Below are 20461 nucleotides of genomic sequence, written 5' to 3'. Positions count from 1 at the left end.
GAAAACACTGTTCAGGATATTATCCAGGAGAACTTCCTCAACCTAGCAAGACAGGCCAACATTCAAATTCAGGAAATACAGAGAACACCACAAAGATACTCCTTAAGAAGACTAACCCCAACACACATAACCGTCAGATTCACCAAGGTTGAAATGAAGGAAAAAATGTTAAGGGCAGCCAAAGAGAAAGGTCGGGTTACCCACAAAGGGAAGCCTATCAGACTAACAGTGGATCTCTCTGCAGAAACCCTACAAGCCAGAAGGGCGGGGGGTGGGGGGAGCAATATTCAGCATTCTTAAAGAAAAAAATTTACAACCCAGAATTTCATATCCAGCCAAACTAAGCTTCATAAATGAAGGAGAAATAAAATCCTTTCCAGACAAGCAAATGCTGAGAGATTTTGTCACCACCTGGCCTCCCTTACAAGAGCTCCTGAAGGAAGCACTAAAATATGGAAAGGAAAAACCGGTACCAGCCACTGCAACAGCATACCAAATTGTAAAGACCCATCGACACTATGAAGAAACTGCATCGACTAATGGGCAAAATAACCAGCTAGCATCATAATGACCGTATAAAATTCATACATAACAATATTAACCTTAAATGTAAATGGGCTAAATGCCCTAAATAAAAGACACAGACTGGCAAATTGGATAAAGAGTCAGGACCCATCAGTGTGCTGTATTCAGGAGACCCATCTCATGTGCAGAGACACACATAGGATCAAAATAAAGGAATGGAGGAATATTTACCAAGCAAATGGAAAGCAAAAAAAAAAAGAAAAGCAGGGGTTGCAATCCTAGTCTCTGATAAAAGAGATTTTAAACCAACAAAGATCAAAAGAGATAAAGAAGGGCATTACATGATGGTAAAGGGATCAAGGCAACAAGAAGAGCTAACTATCCTAAATATATATACACCCAATAAAGGAGCACCCAGATTCATAAAGCAAGTTCTTAGAGACCTACAAAGAGACTTAGACTCTGACACAATAATAGTGGGAGACTTTAACATCCCACTGTCAATATTAGACAGATCAATGAGACAGAAAATTAACAAGGATATTCAGGACTTGAACTCAGCTCTGGACCAAATGGACCTAATAAACATCTACAGAACTCTCCAACCCAAATCAACAGAATATACATTCTTCTCAGAAACACATCACACTTATGCTAAAATTGACCACATAATTGGAAGTAAAACACTCCTCAGCAAATGCAAAAGAAAGGAAATCATAACAGTCTCTCAGACCACAATGCAATCAAATGAGAACTCAGGATTAAGAAACTCACTCAAAGCTGCACAACTACATGGAAACTGAGCAACCTCCTCCAGAATGACTACAGGATAAATAATGAAATTAAAGCAGACATAAAAAAGTCCTTTGAAACCAATGAGAACAAAGACACAATGTACCAGAATCTCTGGGACACAGCTAAAGCAGTGTTTAGAGGGAAATTTATAGCACTAAATGCCCACAGGAGAAAGTGGGAAAGATCTGAAATTGACACGCTAACATCACAATTACAAGAACTCGAGATGCAAGAGCAAACAAACTCAAAAGCTAGCAGAAGACAAGTAATAACTAAGATCAGAGCAGAACTAAAGGAGCTAGAGACACAAAAAACCCTTCAAAAAAATCAATGAATCTAGGAGCTGGATTTTGAAAAGATTAACAAAAGAGATAGGACACTAGCCAGACTAATAAAGAAGAAAAGGGAGAAGAATCAAATACACACAATAAAAAATGATAAGGGGGATATCACCACCGATCCCACAGAAATACAAACTACCATCAGAGAATACTATAAACACCTCTATGCAAATCAAATAGAAAATCTAGAAGAAATGGATAACTTCCTGGACACATGCACCCTCCCAAGACTAAACCAGGAAGAAGTCGAATCCCTGAATAGACCAATAACAAATTCTGAAATTGAGGCAGTATTTAATAGCCTGCCAACCCCGAAAAGCCCAGGACCAGACGGATTCACAGCCAATATTCTACCAGGGGTACAAAGAGGAGCTGGTACCATTCCTTCTGAAACTATTCCAAACAATAGAAAAAGAGGGACTAATATTCTCAGTAAAATACTGGCAAACCTAATCCAGCAGCACATCAAAAAGCTTATCCACCATGATCAAGTCAGCTTCATCCCTGGGATGCAAGGCTATTTCAACATACACAAATCAATAAACATAATCCATAACATAAACAGAACCGATGACAAAAACCACATGATTATCTCAATAGATGTAGAAAAGGCCTTTGATAAAATTCAACACCACTTCATGCTAAAAACTCTCAATAAACTAGGTATTTATGGAACATATCTCAAAATGATAAGAGTTATTTATGAGAAACGCACAGCCAATATCATACTGAATGGTCAAAAACTGGAAGCATTCCTTTTGAAAACCAGCACAAGACAAGGATGTCCTCTCTCATCACTCCTATTCAACATAGTATTGGAAGTTCTGGCCAGGGCAATCAGGCAAGAGAAAGAAATAAAGTGTATTCAGATAGGAAGAGAGGAAGTTAAATTGTCCCTTTGCAGGTGACGTGATTGTATATTTAGAAAATCCCATCATCTCAGCCCAAAATCCCCTTAAGCTGATAAGCAGCTTCAGCAGAGTCTCAGGATACAAAATCAATGTGCAAAAATCGCAAGCATTCCTATCCACCAATAACAGACAAACAGAGGCAAATCATGAGTGAACTCCCATTCACAATTGCTACAAAGAGAATAAAATACCTAGGAATCGAACTCACAAGGGATGTGAAGGACCTCTTCAAGGAGAAGTACAAACCACTGCTCAAGGAAATAAGAGAGGACACAAACAAATGGAAAAACATTCCATGCCCATGGATGGGAAGAATCAATATCATGAAAATGGCCATACTGCCCAAAGTAATTTATAGATTCAATGCTATCCCCATCAAGCTACCAATGACTTTCTTCACAGAATTGGAAAAAACTACTTTAAATTTCATATGGAACCAAAAAAGAACCCGCATAGCCAAGACAATCCCAAACAAAAAGAACAAAGCTGGAGGCATCACGCTACCTGACTTCAAGCTATACTACAAGGTTACAGTAACCAAAACAGCATGGTACTGGTACCAAAACAAATATATAGACCAATGGAACAGAACAGAGGCCTCAGAAATAACACCATACATCTACAAACATCTGATCTTTGAAAAACCTGACAAAAACAAGCAATGGGGAAAGGATTCCCTATTTAATAAGTGGTATTGAGAAAACTGGCTAGCCATATGCAGAAAACTGAAACTGGACCCCTTCCTTACACCTTATACAAAAAATAACTCAAGGTGGATTAAAGACTTAAACATAAGACCTATAAAAACCATAGAAGAAAACCTAGGCAATACCATTCAGGACATAGGCATGGGCAAAAACTTCATGACTAAAACACCAAAAGCAATGGTGACAAAAGCCAAAACTGACAAATGGGAGCTAATTAAAGAGCTTCTGCACAGCAAAAGAAACTCTCATCAGAGTGAACAGGCGACCTACAGAATGGGAGAAAATTTTTGCAATTTATCCATCTGACAAAAGGGCTAATATCCAGAATCTACAAGGAACTTAAACAAATTTACAAGAAAAAACAACCCCATCAAAAGTGGGTGAAGGATATGAACAGACACTTCTCAAAAGAAGACATTTCTGTGATCAACAAACATATGAAAAAACACTCATCCTCACTGGTCATTAGACAAATGCAAATCAAAACCACAATGAGATACCATCTCCAGACACTGGAGAGGATGTGGAGAAATAGGAATGCTTTTTCACTGTTGGTGGGTGTGTAAATTAGTTCAACCATTGTGGAAGACAGTGTGACGATTCCTCAAGGATCTAGAACCAGAAATACCATTTGACCCAGCAATCCCATTACTGGGTATATACCCAAAGTATTATAAATCTTTCTGCTATAAAGACACATGCACATGTATGTTTATTGTAGCACGATTCACAATAGCAACGACTTGGAACCAACCCAAATGCTCATCAATGATAGATTGGATAAAGAAATTGTGGCACATAATACACCATGGAATACTATGCAGCCATAAAAAAGGATGAGTTCACGTCCTTTGCAGGGACATGGATGAAGATGGAAACCATCATTCTCAGCAAACTAACACAGGAACAGAAAACTAAACACTGCATATTCTCACTCATAAGTGGGAGTTGAACAATGAGAACATATGGACACAGGGAGGGGAAGATTACACACCACAGCCTGTTGGAGGGTGGGGAGCTAAGGGAGGGATAGCATTAGGAGAAATACCTAATGTAGATGACGGGTTGATGGGTGCAGCAAACTACCATGGCACGTGTATACCTATGTGACAAACCTGCACGTTCTGCACATGTATCCCAGAACTTAAAGTACAATTAAAAAATAATAATGATAATAAAACTTTAAATGGCATTCATTAGCAAGTTCTTGTACTATTTAAAAATGGACACATCTTTTTTAAAAAGATGTGCCAGTAACATTATTTTATCCATTGCTAAAGTGGTTTTCAAAAGAGACACTGTTGCACCTATTTTTTCCTTTTATGATTACATGTATGAACTGAGTTGGGGTGTTTAATTGTTTTGCAAAATAGAATAAGTTGACTTACCTGCTTTTTGAAAAAAGACATATGGAATTTACTATCCCAGGAGTATTATGAAAAAATGCAGCAAAGCTTTAAAAAAACGTTAATGAAAAAGTTCTGTAGGCAAAATATCCTTATTTTTTACAACTATTTTTTTTTTCTGGACAGAAGACTTGGTTTTCCATAGGATGCCTATGAAATCATGGTTTCCATCTGCTGTGCTGAGCACCTCTTATATTCCTTACAGAATGTGTGGTGGTGGACCACTAACAAAAACACGTGAGGGAAATAGAACTTGAAGCAAATTTGAAAACTTGAAGGCTTTTAAATCTTGTCAGCCATCCAATTCAAGCAGTGTATGGCAGGTGTGTCACATATTTGTAGAGCCAAAATAAATGACCACAAGAAATTCAGAAGTAATACAGATGTAAGGAAAGCTTAAAATGGAAAGAAAGAAAACATTGTTTTCATTGTTTATTCAGGGGTTGATAAATGCATTTAAAGGAAGACCTCTTTAGTGATTGGTTTAGGTGCCAAATATCTTTGTGATCTTCTGGACCTGGCACTGGCAGTGTTCTTCTTGTTATGTGCTGGTTTGTGGAGGGAAGGCAAAAGAAAGTAGGAGACAAGGAAAGTATAGGAAAACTGGGGCAAAAGTAGCTGATGGCAGTGGCCTTGCAAACAGCTCTAGACAAGTTACTGTTTCCATTAGATTAGAAGAAAACATGTCTTTCTTCTCGTTTTACTTTCAAGATAACTTCCATGAGAAAAAATGTGAATTCTTAAAAATAATAAAATCTGCAGTTCTTTTTTTTCAAAGGTTGCACTTAATAGAGAATCTGTTATGTATGTAATTTTAAAATATAAGTTTTTACATTTTCCTTATGTTGTGTCTTGTCTAGGACTCTTATAGATGAGCATCAATTCAAAGTCAAAATTAACTATTTTATTTTCATGGAAGAATACTTATGAAAGGTTTCTTCCTGTGGATCAGAGAGAAATCTCCCCCACCCTTACTCCCACCACCAGTTCAGTTTCATCATACCTATTATTGAGCAAAAACATTCCAAAGATGAACATACTTCCAAAGACACAAACAGAAATCATCTGGGAATTTCATATTTTTATATGATCTTGTTGCTATCAAATGGACAGGAATAGGTCATTCTTTGTGGAGAATGAATGCACTATATATGAAGAATCCTAGATATTGTCATCCCAATTTGAAGGCTAGGATTGTGAGAAAATATTCAACTTCACAGGTCCAATCGATTCACAACTAACAGAGGTGGCCAAAGCTCAGCTAGCCTAGAGGATGCCCAACTGACAAAACTCTTTTCTAGTGTCATACAACAGAAGGGTTAATGTTAAATTACTATTTAATCTTTATAGTTTTCAAAACAAAAAACCTGGGGAATGCTACTCTAACCCCCAGTGACAAGATAGAGCCAGCAATGCTGAGAAAGACATGATCTCTATGCTCAAGGAGTTTAAATCTAATAAGGGAGAAAAGGTTAAGGGGCCCAGTCAGCAAGCACGAGGAAGAATATGATAGATGCCATAAGAGTAACACAGTATTGTGGTATGGTTAAGTGGGCAGGGGGGACTCTGGAGTCAGGCTGCTTGAGTTTGAACCATGGCTTGATCACCTGCTAGCTTCATGAAGTTGTGCAAGTTAAATTACTCAACCTTTCTCCACCCTCATTTCCTCATCTGTAAAATGAGAACAGTAGTTGCCCTCTCCAAGAGAAATCTGGGGAGCAATAAGTCTCAATGTAATTCCAAGGTATTCCTCTTGATGACTTAACTTCTATGCAGTAGTGTTTGAGTGTGCGTTTAAGAGTATTCTTAAATCATAGTGCTTGGTGTATCATTCATGGTGAGTTAGAGGTTTGTGCTGAAGTCAGAATTCCTAGTGTTTACTTCCAGCTCTTCATAAATTCTAATACTTATTTCATTTCCTTGTACATCAAGTTACTTCTCTATTTAAATGAGCATAGCATGTTCCACGAGAGCAAGGACCTTATCAGTCTTGTTCAGTAACTAGAACAATGCCTGGCACATAGTAGATGCTAGATAAATGTTGGTTGAGCACAACTTACGGAGATTATGAAAATGTTGATACATCAGGCATGAATGTAATTCTGAGAACGAACCATAAGTACTCTACAAAAATGACAGGTTTCTCTTGTTTAAGATTCCCAAGAGAGATAAGCAATGCTATCTATGACATTTCTCATCTAGAATCTGTGCATGAGACTTGGAGTCAGAAGATCTTGCCTGGAGTCATGGCTCTACCACCAGGCTTTGTAACTTTGAATAAGTAATTTAACCTCTGTGAGCTTCATTTCAGTCATCAGTGTTTTGGGTTATCACTCATGCTTTAGAATATTTTTGAGAGATCGAAACATCAATGAAATACAAGCACTTGTAAACCTGCAAGTACAATAAAGTACAAATGCACTAAGAAATGGTAACTTTTCATGTTCTGCTTTAGAGGACTATAAATCTTAAGAAGCAGAACTGTATTCCTATTACTTAAGTCTAAGGAAGTGAAGATAAAGCTATATTATCCCCAAAACAAAATTGATCTTAAGAATACAGAGAAAACTGACACTTCTCCCTGTCTTTTATACATAGACAAACAGAGCTGCATGAGAGAACTTCTCCCCATCTTTGCGCTAGCTCCCTTGAGTGTTGCACTTAGTTTCTTCTGAGTCAGCCCCTAAAATAGTTCCAGTCTGAAGGAAGACATGTGGTGGCTAGAACTGCTTTGAAGAATTGGCCAGGGCTTCATCATAGGTTACAGGCCAAAATTTTTAAAAAGAAAAAGAAAAAAGAAAATTCCTTCTTCCCCTATCTCTGAATAAAATGCATGGCCAGAAGCCAATTCTTTTTTGCATTTTTCATTTGTAAAAGTTCAGAATTCACATGTATCATTTATTATGTTTCTATATTTGATGGACCTCTGTAGAAAAAGTCTCCAGACCCTCACTGTTTATGTTTTGAGCAGATCTTATATAGATAGATAGATCTTTTTTTGTCATTTTCCTTCCAAATGTGTTCAGGCAGACTATATGATTGGGTTGTGGGATTAGGTTGGAATATCATACTCTTTCAGAGTACTTTTCATAATACATTAAGTCGGTTACAGTGTGGAAATGAATTTACTCTTGAAATTCAACTTAGTAACACTACTGAGAAAAATCTCTGGCTAAGGAGAAACTCAGAAAGCTTGGAATAGCTAATCCCATCACTAGTCAGGCTGTTTTTGATTGTCATGTCTCTTTAGACTTTTTAAAAAATATATAACAGCTTTATTGGGATGTAATTCACATACTACCCAATTCATCTATTTAAAGTGTACAATTCAGTGAATGGGTTATGGTATTTCAAAAATCATGCAATCATCACCACTATCTAATTCCAGAACATTTTCATCACCCCCCAAAGGAGACTCTGTACCCATTAAGCAGTCATTCACCCTTATCCCCTCTTCCCAACCCCTGGCAACCACTAATCTACCTTCTGTCTCTGTAGATTTGGCTACTCTGAACGTTTCATATAAATGGAATCATACAATATGTGGCCTTTTGTGACAGAGTTCTTTCGCTTAACATAATGTTTTCAAGGTTCAACCTTCTGGTAGCATGCATCAGTCCTTCATTCCTATTTGTGGCCAAATAACATTCCATTGTGTGGATATACCACATTTTGTTTATCCATTCATCTGGTAATGGACACTTAGGTTATTTCCACTTTTGGCTATTATGAATAGTGTTGCTATGAACATTCATGTACAAGGATTTGTAGGAGGATTTCTTTATCACTTATTTTCAGATACTTTGGGTATATACTGAGTTGTGGAAGTGAGGAACTGTCAGTTTGCCACAGCAACTGCACCATTTCATATTCCCAGCCACAATGTATGAGGGTTCAAATTTCTCCAATTTTTCTGTCTTTCAAAATTATAGTTAGACTAATGAGAGTGGTTATCACATTGTGATTTTGTTTTGCATTTCTATCATCAGGTTATTTTTAAAATATTTTTTCCTAGAAGTCATTTGCCTGCAACTTCAACCCTCTAGAACATGCTCCTGCATGTAACTTGATGCAGAAGGGCCCGCATAGAAGTAAGAGCAGTCATAGAACTTCTGCAAGAAAGCTCTGCATCTTGTTCCATAGGCCCCTCATTCAGTGGGTAACTAATTGTTATTCAACATTCATGACTGGCTATTAGGTTTTTTTGGAAGAGAGCTGGAAAATTCACTGTGGTAGATATTGTGACAGAGAAGTGACAGTGGATATGACAATTAACAGTCTGCCACTTAAAGAGGAGAACTATTATACTTCCTAATACATTAATGGTCCCAAGTCTTTAATTAGAGGCCAAATTATGTTTGATATTTTTTAAGAAGGCAAAGTTACATAGAATATATTTTAGAATGATTTCCATGAAGAATGACTCAGAGAAAAACATGTTTTGCTCTTGAGTAGATAAGCTTGCTTGAATTTTCTAGGTACTTAATTTCTCAATGATATTTGAAAAGTTAAGCGATACTTAATTTCATCTTGAATATGGAAAAGACAAAGAGAAGATTTAGATTTTGTGAAGTTGTTGAAAATATTGTCGAAAAAATTAAATGAAATATTTTTAAGAACTTTAATCTCACTTTTTGATGAAGTTAACAGTTATTTGATTTTTCTAATACTCAGAGCTCACTTTTGCATTAGTGCTATTTCAGTATGTGTTTATGGCATATGCCAGTAAATTAACCTTTCCTGTATCTTCTCAGCTGTTGCTAGAAATTGTAGCTGGTTCACACTGAGTTAAACTGCATACTTTAAAGCTGCATAATATTTAATCTATTTCATTAAACAGCACATTCTGTCTCACTTGTTTGTATATGCTGAAACCTTCTTCTGAGTTGCTCCAATTTCCCTTCATAGAGACTAAGGAGCCTACACAGAAAAAACAACAACAACAACAACAACAACAACAAACACACAAAAAAAACCAATATCTTTTCAAATGACTTTTTTCTTTATCTGAAGCATATTTTACATTTCCATCCTCCACCCCACCTCATGTGAGGTTGTTGCCCAGTCGTACTACAACAGTAAATCTAAGCAGTTGCTTGCTTTTACTATACAGTTTTATACTGGGAAATGCCCTTTTTATTGACAATGGCTGACTGTACTATGTTGCACTGTCAGTATCTAGATGCTTCCTGTTTTAAATAGGATATAGTTACTTCTGTTCCAAATCTAGAGTTTGAAACGGAAGCATTGTATTATTTTAGCTAATTTTATTTATTTTTTTCTTGCAGGTTCTGAAAAGTGCCTTTTCTGAAAACTCTGCTGCTTGGATTCTACTCTAGAGCTGTCTCTTTATAAACCCGTCTCCCTACCATACCATTCCCTGCCCTCTCCACCTCCCTGCCGAACCTGGTGTGCTTGTAGTTTACTGTCAGCAGCTGGTCCATTTCTTTTTTCTGTGATTCTCAATTTTCTTAGTCATTTTCCCTCCACTTGATTTTGCAACAAAACTTTTTTTGGGTTCTAACATCCTTCCCAATCTTATTATTTAAAGCTAATAAATAGGGAGAAAAACTTTTCTCCCCCTGATCTGAGACCATTCCACAAATCGAAGGGCAGCCAGCAGCATATGTTTTTTGCAAGAATAATTGAAAACATCAACTGCAGAGCACAGAATTCTTTTGAAAGTCTGCCGGTTATTTAACATAAATTCGGCAAAGGAACAAAATAAAGCATTCATTATCTTAACAGTTGGCTTCTTAGGAGTTGGTCTCTAATTTGATTTTTAGTTATTCTGATAGTTTTTATGATTGGCTTTTTGTTTGACTAGACCAGATTTGACTTTAATGAAAACCTAAGTGTTAACAAATAGACATTTCACCAAAGCAACCTGTTATCTCTTCACACTTAGTTTGAATTCATTTTTAATCCTTTAATAGTCCACAGTAATATTGTCCTAAAGAGGGTACATTGGATTTTAATTTTGCTTTCAATATGACGGCTGTCAATGTTGCCCTGATTCGTGATACCAAGTGGCTGACTTTAGAAGTCTGTAGAGAATTTCAGAGAGGAACTTGCTCTCGAGCTGATGCAGATTGCAAGTTTGCCCATCCACCAAGAGTTTGCCATGTGGAAAATGGTCGTGTGGTGGCCTGTTTTGATTCTCTAAAGGTGAGTCCCATCTGAATGCACATAATTTAAATTTGTTGATTTCTATGTTTTTTGAAATATGATGTGCTTTGAAATGAGTAAAATTAATAATAGCATGAAAGTGATAAATTTTGTTTTTTTAACAAAAAGACAGAATGTCAAGATAGAAGGTCTTAAAGTCAGAATGTCTTAACGACAAAATGTCTTAAGTCTTTGTGTTTGTAGAGCTAAGCCAAGTCTAAAGCTCATTCCACCAAAGACCACTTACCACTTACCAAAACAGATATACTTAAAGAATAAAAATTGAAGAATTTTTGTAGGAGTGAGGGATTGTAGCCTTGCTATCGTTTACTTTTTTGTATATGATTTAGATGTTACAGTGATCATAATCCTCATGTAACCTAGAGAAGCCCTTCACTGAATTATAGTATATTACCCATAGTACCAAAATGCACTTAGGAGGGACTAGTCAGCTTTCAGAGGATAACTAAAGTCAGACTGAGGGAGTATAAGGTTTCCAGAAGGAAAATTATGGCATTTTGAAGCATCTCAAAGTATATTTTGAACCTTTAACTTAAACATATTGCTACAAAACTAGGTTCACTTAATTTTCCTCCTGGACAGGTGATTGACCAATTTCAGATTTGTGAGTATATTTTGTAAGGAAAGTCCTATTACTAAGGTCATCAAGCCTGAGTATTACATACTAGATTATAAACAAAATATGAGGCCAGATGAGGTATTATATAGGACAGGATGTATATGATTGCGGAAAAAGAAAATGCACTGATTTTCATGTTTTATTCATAGTTATCCTTAAATTAAGGATAAAAAGTACAAATTAAAACATAGAAGCAATAAATTGTAATGGATTTCTGGTTTAATTAATAAGATTTGCTACAATGCATTTGAGATTTTTTTCAAAATATGTCAAAATGAATTAAGCTTAACAAGAACCTTTTCAGTTTCTTGATATTGTTTTACCCTCATCATGACCAATTTTACCTCATTAACATTTTTATTTATGGCTGCATTGGCTAACAGAGATGTATCCCTTCGTGTGATGGTTTCCTCAGGAAACATTTTCTTAAGTGATATACAGGTTAAGTATCTCTTATCTGAAATGCTTGAGACTGAAAGTGTTTTCGATTTTTTGGATTTTAGAATATTTGCATATCCATAAAGAGATATCTTGAGGATGGGACTCCAGTCTAAACATGAAATTCATTTACATTTTATATACACTTTTTACACATAGTCTGAAGGTAATTTTATACAATATTTTAAATAATTTTGTGCATGAAACAAAGTTGTGTACATTCAGCTATCAGAAAACAAAAGTGTCATTATCTCAGCCACCCATGTGACATCATGTTGGCACTTAAAAAGTTGAGGCTTTTGGAGCATTTTATACTTCAGGTTTTTGGATTAGAGATGCTTAACCTGTAGTACTTAAGGAATTACTTTTACTTATTTTGTGATTACTAGTTTTTTTTTTTTTTTTTCAGACCATTCCATTTTAAGAATAGAAACTTGTTATTGTAAAGATAAAGGTAATTCCTACCATTGAAAATCTCTGAATTGCTTTTATTTGTGGTAGACATTATGACTAAAGAACTTATTTTGTTTTCTTCATTTTGGTTTCATTTAAGTTTCATCTACAATTATTTTGTGTATTATTTAAATCTGCTGCTACAGGATTGGGCAGTTCCTTGAAGTGGAAAAGCGTGCTGAGTTAGTTGGGGGAAAAATGAGGTATCTTTCATCTGGTCCATATAGAGGGTCAGGAACTGCAGTAGGAACTTTGCATTGTTGTTTCAGGAGATCTAGGGTACAGTCCCAGCCTCACTACTGTATCTGACCTTGGGCAACTTAACCTCACAATCCTTGAGTAACTTCATCTGTAACAGATAGGTAGTATCTTCTGTACCTACCTTCTGTGATTATTGTGGAGATTGCAGTAAGCTAGTACAAATGGAAAACCATATATCACTATAAAAGTGAATTAAATAAAAGGTTTTCTGCCTATCAACTAAATGTTTGTTGTAGGCATTCTTTAATAAAGTTCTATTTAGTTAGGGCTTATTATTTAAAATTACAAACTCATGTTCCAAATGTACATGACCAAATCTAGTTGCTGTGTGTTATTAGTTGTTCAAGCTAAGTATAACTGTTTTTATGGTTACTCTGATATAGAGTTCCTTGCAGGCTTTGTAAATTCTATCTTTCCAAACATCATAGAATGTGAAAGGAGATATGTGATCTTCCTAATCATTAATAAACTCAGGTCAGTAATTCCATTTAAAGGCAAAAGAGTGCCATAAACTAAACATTTCGAAGAAAAGTACTAGGGAAGGTGACTGTTTACAAAATGCGTGCTGCATTACAACTTTAGAGTTTGGAAAGTGTTTAATTCAGAGACAAAATAGATAATAGTCAATGAATATTAATAAGCCACTTAATTATTTAAATAAGTTGTCTACTCACTGTATCTAGTGTTTTTAAAGTAATGTTTGCATCATGTTAATATCCTGATGACCAGTCACACAGGGTAAAGATGATTTACATAATCCTTACATTCTCATATTTTAGTGAAAACCTTAATATTTCAAATATATAAAGCCTTTCAAACAATTATTTAATTTGCCATTTAGATAGCACATTAAACAAAGTTCCATGTCTGCACAAGAGCTTTGTAGTTCTTATCCATGACATGCATGAAAGTTAAATTAAGTTGAGGGTAATTGACCTATGTGCATTGTGCTAGTATCATATCTATAATATACAAATAACATACCTCAGTGGTTACTGCAGCATTTCCTACTTCTCCTGAGTTTTTATAATTGAAACACTGTTGAACTTCATCTGTGTACTATTTCTTCTCTCATGAGTGATTAAATAACTGAAGCAATCATTTGATGAGTTTTGGGCTGCTGCTTTTGTTTTTGTTTTGTTTTGTTGTTGTTGTTGTGTAAGAATTCTATTAGTACTAGCTACTCTACCAGATGATGGTTATTGCCTTAATAACAGGTACAACAGATACAATGTTCTAACTCACCTCATAATGAGGGAATGTTATGAAAATAAGAAGGGAAAATTGGATGGCTGATTGTGTATTGTGCTGAAGTGCTGTGCCTATCAATCCATGAATATTGAGTGCTCAGTGATGAAGGCAGCACTATCTTCAAATGGAAATCTAGTGTAGTCCATGGATTAATTTCCAGCTACATAGAATGGTCTCATATCATGTTGGTATGCAGCTGTTTTTGACTCTGTTGCCTTGTGGACTTGGCATAATCTGTCTCCAAAGTTCTCTTCAAAGTATCGCTTAATCAATTCTATGCCAATTTCTTGATATTACAGTTTGCCATTGATCTAGGTTGGTATTTTTAGTGAATGTTCCTTGGATTTAACGAAGGGTCATCATTTTTAAAACGAAATCAATCTTTGTGATTGTTTTCATAGCCAAGTTATTCTGCTTCAGCAATATCATTTATTTATTTATTTATTTTTTAAATTTTTTTTCTTTTATTATTATTATTATTATTATTATCATTATTATACTTTAGGTTTTATGGTACATGTGCGCACCTTTCCCTTTATACTTGAAGCAATGTGTTATCAGTCACTTTTTATCCAGGACGGATATAAATGTTGTCATTATTTCATTATGATAGATCAACACGCATCACATCTGCCCACCCCTCTTACCACTTTGGGTAGTTTTGTGCCAAGAATTTCCTGGTAAAGGACATAGCAGCAGACATAGTTAGAGGATACTCAAGCTAACCTATATACATTTCTTAAAAAATGGGAACTGGGTAAGAAATGCACATAAAACGGTCACATGCCATGTCTTCAAAATCACATATGATCACAAGAAAAATAATATTTTGACAAGTGAAACCTGTTGTATAAGCATATGGATATGAATCTATCCTTGTAGGTCAAACTGGCCCAAGTTACCAGTATATTCTGCAATAGCACCACTAGTCACAGCAGTTTTCATTAGTTTAAAATTTGACTGTTTTTGACTGAATACTTACTCATCCCTATTTGCCAAGGGAAAGTTTACCAGAAACTAGACGCCTAGCAACGCAATCCCAAGGGTCACTGGATTATGCAAGACTTAGCACCATTTATCAGTTCCATCAGAGAGGTCTATCTACACTATAAAGACACATAAGCAGCAGCTGTCATCTTGAGAGTCAAGGAAAATAACATTTTATTTAAGGATCTCTATTTTCTATGATGCTAACCTTTAAAGGGAAGTATCTTTGACTGGTAAAAGTCAATGCTATTTTGGACATTTCAAAAACCTCTTTTGAAAGGAAAATAGAATTACAATTATAGGTTGGTGCAGAAGTAATTGTGTTTTTTGCTATGAAAGCAATGGCAAAAACTGCAATTACTTCTGCACTGACCTAATGGTACCCCAACAAATACATATTGATAGTTCAGCCTCGCCTTTTAAACATTTTATTTTGAAATATTAATAATTTTAGGCTTACAGAAAAGTTACAAAAGTGATACAGGAAATTCCTGTATACTTTTTATCCAGATTCCACTAATGTCAACAACTTACATGCCATGCATTGCACAGTTATCAAAACCAGGGAATTATCACTGGTACAAGATTCTTAAGTAAACTAGAGACCTTATTTGAATGTCACCAATTTTCTTCCTAATGTTATTTTTCTGTTCCAGGATCCAATCTAGGATCCCACATGGCATTTATTCCTTATATCTCCTTAGTCTCCTCCAACCTGTGACACTTTCCCAGTCTTTCCTTGTCTTTCATGACCATGACACTTAGGATGAATACTGGTCAGTTATTCTGTAAAATACATCTCAGCTTGTGCTTGTTGAATGTTTTCTCATGATTAGACTGAGATCATGTGGTTTGGGCAAATAAAAAAGAAACCCACGCACAGAAATGATGTGCATGACATCTGAGGGTATGTGATATTGGTATATCTTAATCATTATGTTAACTTTAATCAGTTGGTTAAGGTGGCATTTACTGGGTTTCTCCACTGTAATATGACCAGTTTTTCTTTTATAAAAACTGATAACTATGTCCCCCATTTATTCATCATCCCCTACAATATGCCATTGATCGTAATGGGCATCCCAATGTCCTAGATGTTAAAAAGTGAACAAGTGTTCATCTTAGAAGTGATTGGTAATGTACTTCTATAGTTATGGTTGATTAAGAAAGAGAGCAAGGGAAAATGGACCAAGAGCATGACAGAGAAAATAGCAGCAACAAGCCACTGGAAAGACAGAACACTGGAGAGTGAGAAGTCCTAGAAGTGGTGTGATATGTGTGTGCCTATCATATACTACTGCAGAGTGTGACAGCTGTCCCCTTCTGGTTCACGGCCTTGGGACTTAGCCGTGAACCAGGAACAGTCCCTGCCTCCATGGTGCGGACATTCTCATTGGGAGTTGGAGGAGGAGCAGGTAAAAAATAATTAAATATTCAGGATAACAATATATTGTCAGGTGTGAGGAAAGGGCGCAGAGAATGGCAGGGGCAGCTGTTTTAGCTACAGTGGCCAGGAGGCCTCCAATGAGGTGACCTTTGAGCAGAGGCATGCAGGAGATGAGGGGACAGTAATGAGGATTTCTAAGAACATTCCAGGCAAAGAGAATGGCGACAGCTAAGGCCCTGAAGCTGGTGGCGGCCTGGTGTGTGTGAGGAAACTCAAGGTCCCCAGCATGGCTGGAGCAGAGCCATGAAGCAGGAGGGCAGTGGGAGATGAGGGCAGGGAGGTCCCGGGGGTGGAGAGATCAGGTGGGGCTCTGTGTATCATGCTGAGGACTTTGGATTCTGTTCCAGGAGCTGGAAAGGTTGACATAATCGGGGGAAAGCAAGCCCACACAAAGCAGAGGTGTCTAGTCTTTATATTTTTAAATGGAAAAAAGAATAATTTCCATGAAGACAAATAACTCCTGTTTATAGGTGAAGTAGAAGTCAAATGGTGCCCCATCCCTATTCTTCATTCCCTTATTTCTGTGACTTGTACCTCTACACCATTTCATACCCCAGTGATGGGGGATTAACAATAAAGAAATCTCATGTGAGGACAGAGTTAATATAGCAGGTTTGGTGGCTTACTCTTTGTATGTCTCCAAGGGAAACCTTAACTATCCCCTGGGAATGTGGCCATCATTCATTTTGTCACTGATTGGTTATTGTGTTATATACACCTGGAACAATGGACCATGCCATAACAGCTTGTCAGGGTTGCTTTGCTCAAGATCAAGATTGATGACTGATTCATTGTTAGGGTCCTGGATTACAGTTGCCATGGCCAGTTGGTAGCAGGCTGTGCATATGTGACCAGGACCCATCTGCACCTCAGACCTTGAGACTAGAACTGGGCTTCTCAGGGTGAAGACATTCCATACATGCCTCTGTAGTTTGCTGCTAGAGAGACTCCTTGTGGGTGTGGCTTCGAACTAGGAAGAACATTGGAAGCTTGTGCTGGGCTTTTCTTGACTCTACTGATATGTATATTTTTCCTGTTACTTTTCCTCTGTATTCCATGCTGTAATAAATTTCAGTTGCGAGTGTAAGTTGCTCTTGAGTCCATGAGTCCTGGCAAATGTCAAAGAAGCTTTTCTGTACGTTGTTATTTTTCATACATTATTTGCTTGATTTTTTTACATTTTTCTGTTTTTTATGAGAAGGGCTTGTTCATTTTGTTTCTGTTTTTTAAAGTTTAATTTTTGAATGGATATTTTCATAATTCAAAAATTTAGAAAAACAGTCATCAACTGATGAGTACATCAACAAAATATGGTATATACATATAATGTAATATTACTCAGCCACAAAAAGGAACAAAGTACTGATCCATGCTACAACATGGATGAACCTTAAAAACATGATGTTAAGTGAAAGAAGCCAGACATAAAAGGTCACATATTGTGTGATTCCATTTATATGAAACATCAAGAGTTGGCAAATCCATAGAGACAGAAAGCAGATTAGTGGTTGCCAGGGTCTTGTGAAGGGCAGTAGATGGGTGAGTGAGGGGTGAGGGGTATGGGAATTAACTACTAATGGGTACATGGTTTTTTTTTTTTTAGGGGTGATGAAAATGTCCTGGAATTAGTGGTGATAGTTACACAACTTTGTATATAAATATGTTAAAAACTCCTGATGTGTAGACTTTAAAAGGGTGAGTTTTATGATTTGTGAATTATACTCAATGAAAAAGTTTAAGAAAATTCAACTATAGTAGAGTATGCGGTGAAGTTTTCTCCTCATCTCTTTTCCCCAGTTAATCAGTTGACCTCCAAACTGATATTTTGGTTTTCCCTTTCCCATAGATATTATATATATACATATGAGCAAATATATCCATACTTATTTTCCATTTTCACACAAATAGTAGCATACTGTTTTCCTCCTTGCTGTTTTTGAGTTTAAAATATTAACAGTAAAAAGATGGGAAAAGCTATGTCATGCTGACACTAATAAAAAGAAGCCTGGAGGTGCTATATTTATAATAAAGATAAAAAGAATTGCACACAAGTACAGGATTCTAGTTAGTAAATCTGTTCCTCACAGGCATATGTAAGTATGTAGATACTGAGGTTGAACAAATAAATGTATATAGAGTAGATAATGAGAGCCTATTTTCTCACTGTCAGAGGAAAAAAGTTAAAAATAAAAAGGGAAGGTTAGGATGAATACCGTGGTGTGGATTAGAAAGGACACATGAGTATGTATACAGATAGATACAGGAATAGATATTGATCTGTGTATATGCATGGGTTATTATGTATGCTTTCCTTTCCTAGCTCTGTCTTGGGAGGCCCTAGAAGCAATTAACACCCCAACAGCAACGAGCATATTTAGTACCCACATCTTTGTGTCTAATATCATTCTCCAATAAAGGAACTAGGGATCTTTGGAATAATGGCTGATTCTGGACAGAAGCAGGGAAAATACAAGATGAGACTGTAATGTCTTTTGGTGTAAGAATGTAAGAAAGTGCTAGAAAAAGGGTGGGAGCATGACAAGACAGCATAGTAGCCAGTCTGAAGGAGCTCCCAATGGCTGAAATTAGAATAACTTGAGCAAGAAACTAAATGATGATAGTATTGAATTATAGCTCATAGAATAAAATAGATGCCCGTGAGTCCATAGTTTACAAAAAATATTGAATAAATGGAGAAGTTGGGGAGAAGGGACAGGTCCTCTTTACAGAAGAATTCCAATTAATAAATGGAGAACAAATGAAGGAAACACAAAATCACTAGTAGGCAAATGCCATGGTAATAATGGTTGCCGGCAAGATCCACTGATATATGCTGAAATCAGTGGGTAAAAGTTGGAGGAGAAACAATATTTTCGTTGTCCCAAAGTATTTCTCCCAGGATATTTATCAATTAAAAGTGAAAAATAGACCAGGCATGGTGGCTCACTCATGTCTTTAATCCCAGCACTTTGGGAGGCTGAGGTGGGAGGATCTCTTGAGGCCAGGAGTTTGAGACCAGCCTGGGCAATATAGCGAGACCCTGTCTATACAAAACATTTTTAAAAAAATTAACTGGGCATAATGGTGCATGCCTATAGTCCCAGCTACTCAGGAGGCAGAGGATCGCTTGAGCCTGGGAGATTGAGGCTGCAGTGAGCAGTGATTGTGCCACTGCACTCCGGCCTGGGCAACACAGCAAGACCATGTTTCTAAAATAAATAAATAAAGGGAAAATAGTCACTTTACAGTGGAGAAACCCAGCAGATGCCACTTTAACCAGGTGTTTAAGGTTAACATAATGAGTGATAAGATATATTAATATCACATACCCTCGGATAGGATACACACCATTTCTGTGATGTTCCTGCCAAAAAGACATGGTCTCGGTCTAATCATGAGAAAACATTCAACAAACACAAAGTGAGAGGCAGAATAAATGACCAGTACTCATCTAAAGTGTCATGGTCATGAAAGACAAGGAAAGACTGAGAAAGTGTCACAGATTGGAGGAGACTAAGGAGAAGTGAGGAATAAATGCCATGTGGGAACCTGGATTGGATCCTAGAACAGAAGAACATTAGGAAGAAAACTGGTGACATTCAAATAAGATCTCTTGTTAAGAGTCTTGTACCAGTGTTAATTTCCTGGTTTTGGTAATTGTGTTATGGTTATGTAAGTTTTTAACAGTAGGGGAATCTGGGTGAAGGGTATACAGGGACTCCAGGTATTATTTTTGCAATTTTTTTGTAAGTTCAAAATTATTTCAAAATGAAGTATTTGAAAAGTTAGCTTTTTTAGTCTGTCCTTTGAGGCTCAGAAATATTGTGGGGTATTGTTTCTTTTCATTTTTATTCTTAAAAAAAAACTTTGAGTATGGGGATGAGAAAACTCTAAAATCTATGTCGTGACTGATCATGAGATTGCCCCCGCCAAAAGCTCGATGACTCAGATAACTTAATAGTTAAGAAAGCGCTCATACATATAAAAGCACTTCACAAACCTAGCAAACGAAGAATTTTGGCTGTAGAAGGAAGAACGTTCAGTTCAAAATTGTTGCCATTTACAGCTGGGCAAACTGGTGATCCATTGAGGGAGAGTGACTTGACCTGGTTCACATATGCAGTTATCAAA

At 36.5% G+C, this 20461-nt stretch overlaps 1 protein-coding gene across 6 annotated transcripts in view; it reads left to right on the top strand.

Moving 5' to 3' along the window:
• Positions 1 to 20461, top strand: part of MBNL3 (muscleblind like splicing regulator 3) — a 122041-nt gene that overhangs the window by 44649 nt on the left and 56931 nt on the right. For 4 of the 6 annotated variants that reach the window (XM_063660850.1, XM_063660851.1, XM_054472184.2 and 1 more), the window contains exon 2: positions 9974 to 10853. The exons of the other annotated variants lie outside the window; for them this stretch is intronic. In XM_063660850.1, the coding sequence (XP_063516920.1) occupies positions 10677 to 10853 (177 nt within the window). In that variant the 5' untranslated portion in view covers positions 9974 to 10676. The remainder of the gene's footprint in view (positions 1 to 9973; positions 10854 to 20461) is intronic. 6 annotated transcript variants of the gene reach the window in all.

This window comes from Pongo pygmaeus, chromosome X, assembly GCF_028885625.2.
Source record: "Pongo pygmaeus isolate AG05252 chromosome X, NHGRI_mPonPyg2-v2.0_pri, whole genome shotgun sequence".
Taxonomy (NCBI): domain Eukaryota; kingdom Metazoa; phylum Chordata; class Mammalia; order Primates; family Hominidae; genus Pongo; species Pongo pygmaeus.
This window is presented reverse-complemented; position numbering and strand designations above follow the sequence as displayed.